The sequence below is a fragment of the Xyrauchen texanus genome, chromosome 21 (genome assembly GCF_025860055.1).
Source record: "Xyrauchen texanus isolate HMW12.3.18 chromosome 21, RBS_HiC_50CHRs, whole genome shotgun sequence".
In the NCBI taxonomy this organism is placed as follows: Eukaryota; Metazoa; Chordata; class Actinopteri; order Cypriniformes; family Catostomidae; genus Xyrauchen; species Xyrauchen texanus.
Window position 1 is genome coordinate 4,263,114 of NC_068296.1, and position 13,888 is coordinate 4,277,001.

The 13,888-nt window shown below is 40.2% G+C and overlaps 1 protein-coding gene across 11 annotated transcripts in view; it reads right to left on the bottom strand.

The window, feature by feature from the left end:
- Nucleotides 1-2,966: 2,966 nt before the first annotated feature.
- LOC127661533 (C2 domain-containing protein 5-like) overlaps nucleotides 2,967-13,888 on the bottom strand; it is a 53,873-nt gene continuing 42,951 nt past the window's right edge. For 5 of the 11 annotated variants that reach the window (XM_052152277.1, XM_052152280.1, XM_052152275.1 and 2 more), the window contains 10 exons: nucleotides 13,804-13,865; nucleotides 13,454-13,552; nucleotides 13,227-13,316; nucleotides 12,836-12,923; nucleotides 12,671-12,757; nucleotides 10,865-10,903; nucleotides 10,460-10,561; nucleotides 6,841-7,034; nucleotides 4,106-4,252; nucleotides 2,967-4,013 (listed from right to left, as the gene is read on the bottom strand). In XM_052152277.1, coding sequence (XP_052008237.1) covers nucleotides 3,888-4,013; nucleotides 4,106-4,252; nucleotides 6,841-7,034; nucleotides 10,460-10,561; nucleotides 10,865-10,903; nucleotides 12,671-12,757; nucleotides 12,836-12,923; nucleotides 13,227-13,316; nucleotides 13,454-13,552; nucleotides 13,804-13,865 — 1,034 coding nt within the window. In that variant the 3' untranslated portion in view covers nucleotides 2,967-3,887. The other 6 variants (XM_052152286.1, XM_052152278.1, XM_052152279.1 and 3 more) reach the window with 5 other exon arrangements.

The window sequence follows — 13,888 nt, forward strand, 5'->3', positions numbered from 1 at the left end:
TAAAACAACCAGGCCAATTAAACTGTTACACTTGTGTAAAATCAGCATGCAACAACTGCTTTATGCAGCACAATGAGCTAGTAGCTAACAGCGGTTTTGTTATTGTTTTGGTCCGTTTGTGTCATGTTTAAGATGATGTCACGGCAGTAGAGGCGCCGCAACTATGACGATCAGCCTATAATCCCACCCACGTTGAGGCGGCACTAAACTGCAGTGGAAATGCAAGCTCAGAAAAGTAAAGCGAGTCGAGTCGAGGCGAGTCGAACGTGGAGTGGAAAAGTGCCTTATGTAAAAAACGCCTTACAAGAAACAAAAGTAGTGTGCGAGTTTGTGTCTCCATACAGCTATCGGTCTTTGGTGTCATAATTTCATGCAAACAGCCATTGTAGCCAAGTAGATTCAATCATTTAAAAGGCATTAAATAAAAATATTTTTTACAAATAAAAAAAAAGGCATGTTTCCCTACAGTTCTCTAATAAATGAACACAAAGGAGAATGAGATCTTATCATAGTCATTGATATGCACATTTATTTCTGTGTGTTTATTTACACACACACACACACACACACACACACACACACACACACACAAGCTTCAAAAAAGCATTATTTACCTTAATATATTTTTACAAAAATGTATTTTTGTAATTGAACAAGGTGTACAATAACTGCTCCACATATTTTTTTTTTAAAATCTGGTTTAATATTGCATGATACTAAATTATTACTGTGGGACCCAGTCAAGATTATTATTATAATCCTTAATTATCATTATTATTTTGAGGATTAGATTTGGTTTATTTAAAATATATTTATTTTCTATTTACTTTTATTTTGACGCTTGGCCTGGGAGCTTTTATTTTGACGCTTGGCCAGGGAGCTTTTATTTTGACGCTTGGCCAGGGAGCTTTTATTTTGACGCTTGGCCAGGGAGCTTTTATTTTGACGCCGACAGTGCAGTGTGTGGTTTACAATGCACCGCATTTGGTGAAGCGCTGTGGTCCAGTCCTTTTTTGTTATACTGTGCCATCTTTGTATAAAATTTAGCAGTTACTAAAGTTTGGAATTGACAATGTTTGAACATTCAGTACTTGGCCAGCGAACCAGCCATAAAGTCATGTTGTCATGGAGACGCACTTTCGAAGGCCAGGGCATGTTTATGGGAGCAATGAGAATGGCCAAGAAGCCCCTCTCCAACAAGTTATCCCTGAAAATGTTTTAACATTTAAATCTTAGCATCTGAAGTGCTGAAGTCATTTCACGTGTTGTGAAAGCAGCTCAAGACAGACGTGTCACTATTATAAATTACACTTAGTGTCTCACAATGTCAAGATTGTTTAGTTGACATGGTTGCATAGACGTTTGACAATGCCAGAGAATCACAGAGTTACACAAGGAACCGTACATCATGAAATGTGACTCTCAGAACACTCTGGGCTGTCAACAAAGGGTTGAACTTTCGAGTGTCACTTTCAAGAGTCATGTGACAAAACAACATGGCACTGATCACAGCAGAGTTTGTCTTTGGGAGAAACGCCAACAAAACTACATCCCAATTATGTGTTTATATTGAAACCTGTTTGAGTCAATAGTCTCTATCTCCATCCAATATGCCATTTTTAAACTTGAGTGATTTGTCGTGAACGGCCACGCTGCTAAACACAATTTACACTAATGTCAACTTTAAAAGATGTATTATAATATTGTATTTTAAATAACAAAACATTATGATATTGTAAAAAACAGCTATCGGCCTCACTGATCTCTACCCGTCAGCATCAAAAACCCATATCAGTATGTAAAATGAGTCGGTACCTTGTAGAGGGACAGGTAGAGTATCCAAAGGACCAGGAACCCTCTGCAGTCTGAGCACAGGTACAACCATCACCATTAAACTGATGAGAGCTCCGGTGAGCAGCCCCATGCACTGCTGTGTGTCCAAACCCAGATGAGGACCGAACCACAGCAGGGTGGGAGAATCCTTCAGCTGCTCCAGAAGACTTTTACCAGAACCCTGCAGCATCCACCATACAGGTAACAAGCCCTAATTTCCATACAGACCTACAGGATTTAAGTGAATCCTACTATGGTGAAGGCGATACTCATGAATATTAATTACGTTATGAGACGCTCGCCCAGGAAGCCAAACTTCACCACTGATTGGCTGACAAAGTCATTTAAACGTGAACGTTTAGGGGCCGACATAAAAATGTGATAGGTGTGAACGGACCCTACAGGCGAGGACGTAAAGGCTTTTTTTTTTTTCTCCATATCATGAATATTAATTACCTAAATTGACACTCGCCCAGTAAGAATAGCTGATTGATTGAAAGTCAGACGTTGAAAAGTGGGCGTTGGATAACTGGTGGATTAACGGTTAGGCTCAACTAATGAATATTAATTAGGTTGCCCGTCTACACGATCACCAAGAAACGTCAAAATAACTTAATATTAATGAGTTACGCCTTCGTCATAGTAAGGTTCGGAACATTCCACACAGCTGCAGCATCACTGGTGTAATTGTTTATTTTTAGGTTATTTATTTGTTTTTTCTTTATTATACCTTTGTAAATCCTTAGTAGTTTTTCCCATTGTTATATTGCTATTATTCACACGCCTATTTAAATCAATCAGCGTGGCCACACCCACCGTAAATTGTGGATTTTTGTCTTTTTACATACCTGCTTATGCTTAGAGGTTCAGATGGGAATAATTATTAAAGTGTGTTTTATATGCCTAGTTGCTTATCCATACAATAACATGGCTTGCTAGCTGATGTGGTACTTAGTGTTGGTGTCCTTTCAAATTAAAATAAATGTAGGTCTTAAAATGGTCTCTTAATTAATCAGCTTCATGCTTTTGTGGTAACAAGTTGTGGTCTCGTTTTCATAAGAATCCAACATCTAAGACATCTCGATTTATTAAACAACAGGGAAACAAATTAAACAAGGACAAATCACACCAGAGCCATAAGAGTTTTATTTAATTATATCATATTAATGTGCAATTTTGATTTGTCCTCAGGCAAACACATATACAAAATAACAGCAATAAAATCAGTCAACAAGGGAGCGGAAGATACAACAAGCCGCCCACCTCAACCAGACTTTAGTCTTCTCTCTATCCCCGTCTTCTGTACATTCAAGTGTCCCACGGGCAGTTCATGGTCAGCATGCCTCTACCCCTAAAATATCTCTATCTTATTGATTAACTGGCATTGCACATGCAAGGAAACAGTACCAGCCTCACAGAAGTTTGGCCTAAACATTTAGATAAACAAAAAAGCACACATTGTGGCACATGAAAGCTAGCAAACACATTTCCAGCATTTGACATGATTATAAAAAAAATCAGTAGGATGTGACAAGAAATGTCTAACTTGAAACCAGAATGACAGATTCAATATTTAAAATCCTGAATGGGACATCTGTGCGAGTGCATCAGTAGTTTATTCCAATATTGAAATACAAAACATGGCCATTTAGAGAGATGTTGACATATTTAGCATCTTTTTACAAACACACAGACACTCTATAGACCTTTTGAATTTGTAGCTGCCGCAGCCTCATGCGGACAAAGGGAACATGGCAGACGTCCCTTTTGAAAGGCTTCCGATGGAGGGATTTTATAAGATTATTCCGAAATAAAACAAAATATCAATGGGCTAAAATACGACACTCTAGAGAACTAACCAATCAGGTCGCAAAGAGATCTAACACGTGTCTAGATTTAACTTATTTTTGGATTCGTTATAGATTTGGTTGGTTCAGCAGTTTTAACGTGAACCAGCTTCATGGCGTAAGATGGCATGGTTCTGGTTAAGACTAGCGTACTGAAAAGTTTTTTTTGGTGTGTGTGTGTGTGTGTGTGTGTGTGTGTATGAGGGTTCACGTTCCCTCCCCACCGTTGGAGGTCTGTGTGGTCGCTGACTGTGGCTGTACGGAAGTCGCCTCCAGTTCGGATTCTCGAACAAAGATAACAGCGTCCCCGCTAACATTTATTAGGCACTGCGCCTGAAAAGCAAACACACGACACATGCATAAATTAAAGATGGTGATCAGCTGAGCATACATAAGCTTGCGTGTGCGACTATGTACATATTAACCTGGTTCTTGTTAGGGTTCTCCATAAACACACACTCCTTCATGCTGTAGGAGACGACAGCGTTTCCTCCAAGAGCAGCGACGTGGGCGCGAACCATTGCAAATACTTCAGCTATGAACGTATGAAGAAATCCACTCACACCTCCCTCCTAACACACACAAACATACAAACAAGGTTTCAATTAAGGTAAAGTTCAGAACTCAAAACTTCTTCCCCAGTCCAAAAAGGTCATCTAGTGAAACCAAGCTACAAAAATGGCTTGTTCTGAAATCCTTGGATTTCTGACATCCACATTTACACGTCATTTACAGATTATTTCAGTCTAAATATTAACAGTTTGTGCAGTGCATCATTTTCTGAACTTATCAAAATGTAATGTGAGATTGTTAAAGAGGCTGTTATTAAAGGATGGAGCAGTTAAAAACTATATTGCACCAGACATGAAACCTGCAGCTTTTGAGTAAGTTCAGAAAAGTGCCGTATCTCGTTTCAAGGATGCGAAAAGGCTGTTGCCTGTTTAATTCTAGGGTTAGGGTGGAACAGAGTTATGAAAATTGAAATTAGGACTATTTTTGGTGCAAAAAAAACTAGTGCTCGACCGATATGGATTTTTCAAAGGCCGATGGCATTATCGAGTGCAGGGTAGCCAATAGACTGATATATATGACATCACACATTTTAATAAGACTGTAAATGACGTACGTAAAATTGCTAAAAATTAAATGAACTTTTATTTGGCTTAAACAAATATTACATTTCTAATAGTCGTAAATACATCTTTAAAAAAATTGGACTTTATAGAAGCTTCTCCTGGTTTGTTTATTCATCCCATTTGACTCTTTGTTAAACGAATAAATTGTTAAAACGTTTTAATAACAGCAAAAAGGAAATTTTCACTCTCACTGGATCGCTTGGCAGTCGAGTGTGAAGCGGCTGGGATGAGGATTAGCACCTCTAAATCTGAGGCCATGGTTCTCAGCAGGAAACCGATGGAGTGCGTACTCCAGGTGGGGAAGGAGGTATTGCCCCAAGTGAAGGAGTTGAAATACCTCTGGGTCTTGTTCACGAGTGAGGGGACAATGGAGCGGGAGGTTGGCCGGAGAATCAGGGTAGCTGGGGCAGTATTGCACTCGCTCTATCGCACCGTTGTCACGAAAAGAGAGCTGAGCCGGAAGGCAAACCTCTCGATCTACCGGTGAATTTTTGTTCCTACCCTCACCTATGGTCATGAAGGCTGGGTCATGACCGAAAGAACTAGGTCGCGAGTAGAAGCGGCCGAAATAGGCTTCCTCAGAAGGGTGGTGGGCTTCTCCCTTAGAGATGAGGGTGAGGAGCTCGGAGTAGAGCTGCTGCTCCTTTGCGTCGAAAGGAGGAGTCAGTTGAGGTGATTTGGGCATCTGGTAAGGATGCCCCCTGGCCGCCTCCCTAGGGAGGTGTTTCAGGCACATCCAGCTGGGAGGAGGCCTCGGGGAAGACCCAGGATTAGGTGGAGGGATTACATCTCCACACTGGCCTGGGAACGCCTCGGGGTCCCCCAGTCAGAGCTGGTTAAATGTGGCTCGGTATAGGGAAGTTTGGGGCCCCCTGCTGGAGCAGCAGCCCCCGCGACCCGACTTCGTTTAAGCGGTTGAAGATGGATGGATGGATGGAAATAGAAAATAAGAGTGCACACAGTATTCCAGTAACTGCAGATGGTGTGCGCGCATTAGCAATCGCATTTTCTCAAACTGATTGCACAAACAGTGCACGGTGAACATTAATATTGGACAGTTACATATAGCGCACTGAAGCGCTTTGAAGTTTAAGCTGCTATCTTGCTGTCTCCAGACAAGCAGTTTGCACAGCCCGGACCTGCTTTAAGTGTCAAAAACTGATGGTCACAAAACACTTGAGTCAGAGAAACTGATCCAGAAAGATCTACGAGCACTCCACAGGAATACACCATTCACAGGAACAAATGGCTGGATTTGTGCATGCTTTGAGGTTTGTGAATTCAATCTTGGAAAGATATTCAATCGTTTTGTTTAGATGGTAAACAAAATCCTTTTTCCATTGGACAAGACAGTTAAAAGTAACAGGGAAAGAGGGAGAATAAAATGCATGAGCACTTGAAACTAGGGTTGTTAATTGACAAGCCAACAGTTGACAGCAATCTGTTTTGCATTGAGTTTGTCAAATAGAATATTGTCGGGATTGCAGCGTGAAGCATCTACATGTGTCCATTGATAATGGTATAAATATTAGGGAGGTAGTACTTGCTTGTTATGATTATTGGGGGGGGGGTTGCCTCCCCCATCCCCCCCTGTAAACAACGCCCCAAAATGCATACTTTTATTACGGAATTTACGTATGTGTCAGTGGGCATGAATAATTGCGTACTTTATTTAATACTTTATATGATTAATCGCGCTAAATGAATGCACTAAATGGACAACCCTACTTTAATCATGCACATCTGCTGAGTCAAGGTACCGTTTAAAAGGGGTATATTATTATTGTGGTAACACTATGGCATGTAACAACAAAAACTGTGATTGATAGGTTTGCATGCATCAGACAGCTCCTTCACATGCAATCACGCTTGCAAAACTAATCAGCCAAACAGGAAGATTTATCGGCATATGCTGATAATTATAAAAACACCAAATATTAGTTGATTGATAGTGACTGGTTGACAACTAAAAAAATACCTTCAGAGAGAATAATTACAGGAAGTGACCACTTAAAAGTGTGTACCTCTCTCAGTGAGGTGGTCTCTCTAATGAAGAACATGTTGATGATGCCAAGATATTTGATGATCTTTGCTCCAGGAAGTAAAGAGAGGGGAGTCATTTTGACCACTGCGACAGAACTGCCAGAGTATGAGCGATTCCTCCGAAGAGATCGAGAGCGACCTTCCGGCAACGGGCTGGCCTTCTCCAGAGAAGATGCTGTTTAGAGTAAGACAGAGCGAGAGAGTGGGGTAGAGAGAGAGTAGAAAGAACGGGGGTGGGAAGATACCAGACATGGCCTTCAGAGGGCGCACTACAAGACCAACGGATGTGACGAGACAAACATAGCACATTGTGACCAAGAGTAAGGGACAAGTGTGCATTTGTGTGTTGCAGATCAGCTGGAAGTGATCAAAGCAAAGCAAATGGCACTGCACCATGCAAATAAACACCATGCAGGGACAGAGAGAGAGAGAGAGAATGAATGAATGCCGCAAGTTGAATCTGCCTTGATCAATCAGGGAAGGAGGAGACTTTCAAATCAAGAGTGTGAAAGATCTCATATCACCAGTCAAAGCTGTAATTCATCATACATTATGCTGCATCACAACTGTTCCACAAAGTACCAATGTGTGTGCAGCTTTGTCAGTGGACTCGATAACCTGTTAAGTCATGCTGATGATTCAACAATCACATTAGCACATTAAGAAACATTCATATGTTAGATCATTGAGACACAACTGAATTACTGATCGTCTTCATCACGGTCCATTATTAGGGATCAGCCTCAACTTTCACACTCTGTCAATCAAGTTTGTTCAGATCAGCGTATGGCAGCAAGACTCTTTATCTTTTGGATGCAGGACATTTGTGTGTTATGTATGTATGTATGTATGAGTAAAGACCATAGTCAGAGTAGATGTCATATTAAATTTGACAATCAATATCATGTATCACAGACTCTTACTTGAACAGGCTGGGGTGCACATTCAACATGGCCTTAACATTGCTTATCAGTAACACAGGGTAGACTATATGCAAGTTTAAAACACTCAAGAAATCTGACGTTTTATGACCTTACATTTTGGAAAACTGATTTAAAGACATTTCAAGGCTTTTTAAGGATCCACGGGAACCCTGTAGTACAGTCAATATGTTGACTTGCCCTTGGGTCTCAATCATTCAGCCAAACAATATTGAAGAAACTAATTTAAATTTGGGTTGTGAAAATTAGACGTGGCCCTCCAAGCATTGTTGTCATTCATGTCGAATTAAAGGGATAGTTCACCCAAAAATGACAATTCTGTCATTATCTACTCGCCACCATTCCTTTTTTTGTGTCATTTAGAAGAATATTCCGGCTGCTCTTTTTCATACAACATACGTCATCGGCAGTCAAGCTCTAAAAAGGACATTACAGGGGTCATACATTGACAAACAGTACTGTGCAAACATTTTAGGCACTTGGGAAAAATGTTCCATAGTGAGGATGTCTTCCAAAATAATGGCATTAATTGTTTTCATTTATCAATTAACGTCATACAAAGTCCAGTAAACTTAAAAAAGCTAATCAATATTCAGAGTGACCACCTTTGCCTTTAAAACAGCACCAATTCTAGGTACAGCTGGATACTGTTTTTCATGGATGTTGGCAGATAGGATGTCCCAAGCTTCTTGGAGAATTCACCACAGTTCTTCCATTTCGGCTGCCTCAATTGCTTCTGTCTCTTTATGTAACCTCAGACTGACATGATGTTCAGTGGGGGGCTCTGTGGGGGCCATGACATCTGTTGCAGGGCTCCCTGTTCTTCTATTCTAATCTTTTCTATTTGCAAAAGTAATGTTTGTGAGTCTAAAATGTATATTTCCTATTGACACACTAAAGCTGACAATATTAAGACAAAACCATCTTAAGACAAAAGTTTTTGTGAAGCATCTTATGTGCCTAAGACTTTTGCACAGTACTGTATAAGAGGTCATTGTACTATAAAATCATACTGTACGTTTCATAACTCAAAACTTCCCCTTCGGTCCAAAATCTTTTTTTATTTACATTTATGCATTTGGCAGACGCTTTTATCCAAAGCGACTTACAGTGCACTTATTACAGGGACAATCCCCCCGGAGCAACCTGGAGTTAAGTGCCTTGCTCAAGGACACAATGGTGGTGGCTGTGGGGATCGAACCATCAACCTTCTGCTTACCAGTTATGTGCTTTAGCCCACTACGCCACCACCACTCCATAAATTTTATTGTTCCCACTCTGCAAAAAACAACAATTTTGAAACCGGCTGCATTGTGACGTCATTTATATAGCCCCGCCTCCACAACATACTTAATCGTTGAGTTGAATTGATAAACGAGAGCGGCTGAGGTACTCAAACTCTGAAGGTGGTACTATTGTTACTGTAGTTTGCTTTTAACCAACATAAAGATCAAGTTGTAGAACAACGTCCTCAGATGTTGTTGTGCTCCTGGTTGTGAAACAACTGTATCTCTGCATAGCCTTCTGAAGGATCCCTATGTTAGGAATAAGTGGATTACATTTATTTAAACAAAGTTCATGAACATGTCAATGTGGAATGAATCACATGTTTCATTTCTCTAAGGGTGTTTTTGAGAAGGATTATGATTCAGGCTTTGCAAAGAAACTTGTAATGAAAGATGATTATTAACAAAAAACGAGGTTCCTGCAGCTTTTTTCTCTGTAAAATCGCTGCCGGTGTACAGAGTAAAATTAAGGTTCCGCCTTTCAAGACGACACAAAATCTGACTGCACTGCTCGGCTATTATGAATAAAACTACACCCCATTTTTAAAAATAGTCTTTGGAGACAGGCTGGTTTTGTTTATGAGACTCTAATATATAAAATCATATACAGTTTTACAACATGATTGCATAGTTTGTTGAAGAACGATGACGAAGGGTATTTCTTTAAGGTGAGCTCTCATGTAAACAACGGAGAACGTATTTTGTGCTATATCAATACTACCTATTTAATCAGAGCAAAGCAAAGATGACGGCAGACGTGCAGAACAGTTTTGTGACAGGGCAAAATGCATTGCAAAATTTCAGGTTTTCCAGAACAAGTGGGGACCCTGCAGCTGTGTCAACGGTTTCATTTTAGCCAGTTCATCCCATATTTTGGCCGAAATGAATGCATCAGGATGCCCACTGTCCGGTTTTTAAGCAGCGAAACAGTCAAGGCGTATTACCTCCTTGCTCGAACGGCAAAACGATCAAGGGGGATTACCCACCCGCATTTACATATACGAGATGCATATTCAGCTGGTGACACAACAGAGGTAAGTGAACATTAAGGGGGAAAAAATTCATAAAATCATGACATGACATGACCCCCCCAGACCATATGACTTGTGTGCTACATTACAAGTCTTCTGTAGAGAAGGCTGTGCAGTTTCATCTCCTCCTACTTCTGCTTCTTCTATGGGTCGAGTGTTGATAGAAGCTCTTGCATGTATTGCGAACATGCTAGGTATGAATGTGCAGAGGTATGAACGAGATTTGGATAAAGAGATATTTAAAGGTCCCTTTTAATATGGCATCCACCCTGAATAAGGTCTAGGTGATTGTATATGTATGCAAGTTTGTTTGTGTGCATGAGTTTGCGTGTGTGCTCCTACTTGTTTTAACTGATCCACGTCTTATGATGTGAGCTTTCAGCCTAAGCTGCTCTATCCAGGAGCTGCATCTGTCTGCAAAGGAACTGTAATCAACTGAGTGGGCTGGACACACACACACACGTAAACGGACATTCAAATACAGGTAAACACAGATAGACACGCACACATATGCACACATGCGGTCAGAAGACCCATGAACACGTACACACGCACATGGACACACAACAAAGCAACAGAGAATAGGAATCAGTACACAGAAAGAAAGAACAAAGAAAAAAGGGATAAAATGGATGATGCTGGGGTGTGTGCTGCAGCACTTCAATCTGTCACACACAAAAGGAGCAGAAATCAAGTGAAAAAAACCCTTCTGCCTTCAGAAATCTCAGCAAAGAATTCTGTACTGACCTCTGGCCGACAGATGGCTGCCCGAAACATCTGATAGACCTGTGATAACAAAAAGGAAGCCAATGTTAAAGTGGACATATCAAGGAAAAACCCTCCTATTTTTAACCTCCAACTCTGGGGCATTTATGGGCTGCCATATGCAATTTTGTAAATCTGGTCCTGTTCACTATATCTCCCTCCAAAAACTATTTTATTCCACTCGATGACAGCAAGCACAAGTAAAACATTTCTTTCCTCCATCATCTTACATCACGATATACAGATCTGAAATGTAGGTGGAGCTCTAATGCATTTTAGTCCTCACAGATGTGCTCGTCCATAGACATTGTCTAATTTTCAGTTCATGCACCAACCTCATTGTTTCATCTAATATATTGGCCTCTGAGTGGACTACAAGCTCAATAATAGTTAACATATATTTCAGATGATTTGTTTAGCATGCCTTTCCTGCTAGACCACATATTTTGTTCTGGACTTTTTGTTTTGTTTGTTATTTGGGGCTTACAGCAACAGTTACCAGCACATAAAAGAGACATTTATATCTAATGTCTTACAAATATATTTAACTTTTTGATTCCTTTGAAAGTCCTTCGAACTGTGGTATTAGGGCAACAAAATAAACTATACAGTCACATTCCTGGGAATGAGAGCTTTCATTTGATACATGATTTGTCTATTTAAGGGCTATTTGAAAGATTTTTACATTCATATTAACATTTCTACCACATGACCTCTAGGTGGCGCTGATGTGTGACGTGAATAGATTCAGAAGTGATGGTTCAGATTCTAAGTTTTCAGATGATACACCCATATGCCATATTTTAAGCGTACGCTTATTTCGCAATATAGCGCCCCCTTTTGGACCCGCCGGTGAGTCCGCAGAGTTTAAGACATTAAATAAAAGACTTTGACGTACTCTAATGTTCAAAAAGAAAAGCTCCCTCTCCAGTCTACCCAAAACCTTTATTGAAACTAAGCTGCTAAAATCATCATGGTACTGATGTTTAAACCATGAACTCATAAACTAATGACCATCTACACCTATACATCAACGATTACATTTTCAGTCTTTTTTTCTTCTCCTTCACTTTTCTCCCCAATTTGGAATGCCCAATTCCTAATGCGCTCTATGTCCTCATGGTGGAGTAGTGACTCCAGGTGGCGGAGGATGGATCTCAGTTGCCTCTGCGTGCGAGACGTCAATCTGCACATTTTATCACGTTGCTTGTTGAGACCATTACCGCAGAGACCTAGTGCGTGTGGAGGCTTAACGTTATTCTCCACGGCATCCACGCACAACTCACCACATGCCTCACCGAGAGCGAGAACCACATTATAGCAACTACGAGGAGTTTACCACATGTGACTCTACTCTCCCTAGCAACCAGGCCAATTTGGTTGCTTAGGAGACCTGTCTGGTATCACTCAGCATGCACTGGAATCGAACTCGTGACTCCAGGGGTGGTAGTCAGCTACCCAGTCCCCCAGTTTTATGAAGTCTTAAAGATACAGTAGCAAAGACAACATGTTTAATTCTAAGGGCCAGATAGAAGGTGGAAATGGTGATGTAAAACGAAATGATGAACTTTGATTATAAGTAAACTTCTGGGGAAAATAATGCCACAATAGAGTTATATTGCCCCTTTATAACTGCAGCTTAGATTTATTTTAGGTCAATTTCGGTTTTTAAATGTGCTTTAGAAAAGAAAGTTTCATTGCATAAGGAAGTATTTAATTTTAATTGTTCTGTATTGTACTGTTTGAAAGGATTGATTTGGACAAATAGTTAAAGGGTTCAGGCTATACCTTTGGTGGAGCTGAGAGGGTTTGGAGAAGACAACTCCGCATTGAGCTCCAGACTGAACTGAAGTTGCTCGTCATTTTCTGTTATTGCTGAAAGGACACGAGACATTGTAACAGATTTTTAGAGAAGTGTGATGAACATAAAACACAATTATAGACCATGCTTACCCTTTATCAGGGTCTTGTCCCCACTTTGTCTTCCGTTCTCAAGAGTCTGCTCTTTGTCAAAACTCATTGCAACAGCTGTCACCGCCACCTGTCAAATCAAACATTGACCAATTACATGAAACAGAGATAAAAGGATGTGAATAAAACTGACTTTAATGGCTCAATTATTCATTTTTGTTTTAAAAATTCATAATACTAGAAAATGAAGGTTTCATATAATATTTAACAATGTCAAATGTTTCACATTTACTTTTTTGCATTTGACAGATGCTATTATCCCCAATCATTCATGTAGTACATTACATCAGCATGCGCGTTTCAATTTAAGAATGTAAACTTGCGATGGTGATGAATTAGTTTTAGTACAACTAGTTAACAGCTGTGTGCTCACCTGTATGAGCTCATCTTCAGGTATAGCCACTGTGAAGTTCAGGTGACAAAGACAACAGGGGACCATCGACCGCAGTTTGAAGTAAAAACTCTACAGACCACATAAGTTTCACAGGCTTACGTTAAAGCAGTGATTAGCACAAAAAAAAACTCAAACAATTTAACTATGATTCTACTGAACTTTCCAGATCACGCTCAAAGAGCACATGAGCAAAAGAAATTCTTCACCTTAAGCAGATTCTCACAGAGTTCACTGAAAATCTTATTCAGTCCCTGATTGGTTAGGTTGGCGTTGTTAAGGCGGAAGACCCTCACAGAGGTAAACATCTGATGCAGAAGAAAATGATGACGGTACATGGATCAAAACGCTCAGAGGAGAAAATGTACCATCATCTCAAAAATAGTGGTAAATTAAAAGTGTGGCAGACATTAGGACAACAGTAATGCTCTTCACTGTTATTGCTGATTGGATCCTTTGATAACTATGCTGCAATTTTGATGATCAAAAAATGTCGCCCTTCTGTTTTGTTGAGTCTTGAAGTAAAGTACAAGAACTAATTCAATGGGTTGAACGGTACCTGTATAGCTGAAGTCCAGTTCTGAATCCCAGGCATGATTTCAGTGTTGCAGCTGTAGAATCCTGAACGAAAGGCAAGAGAACAC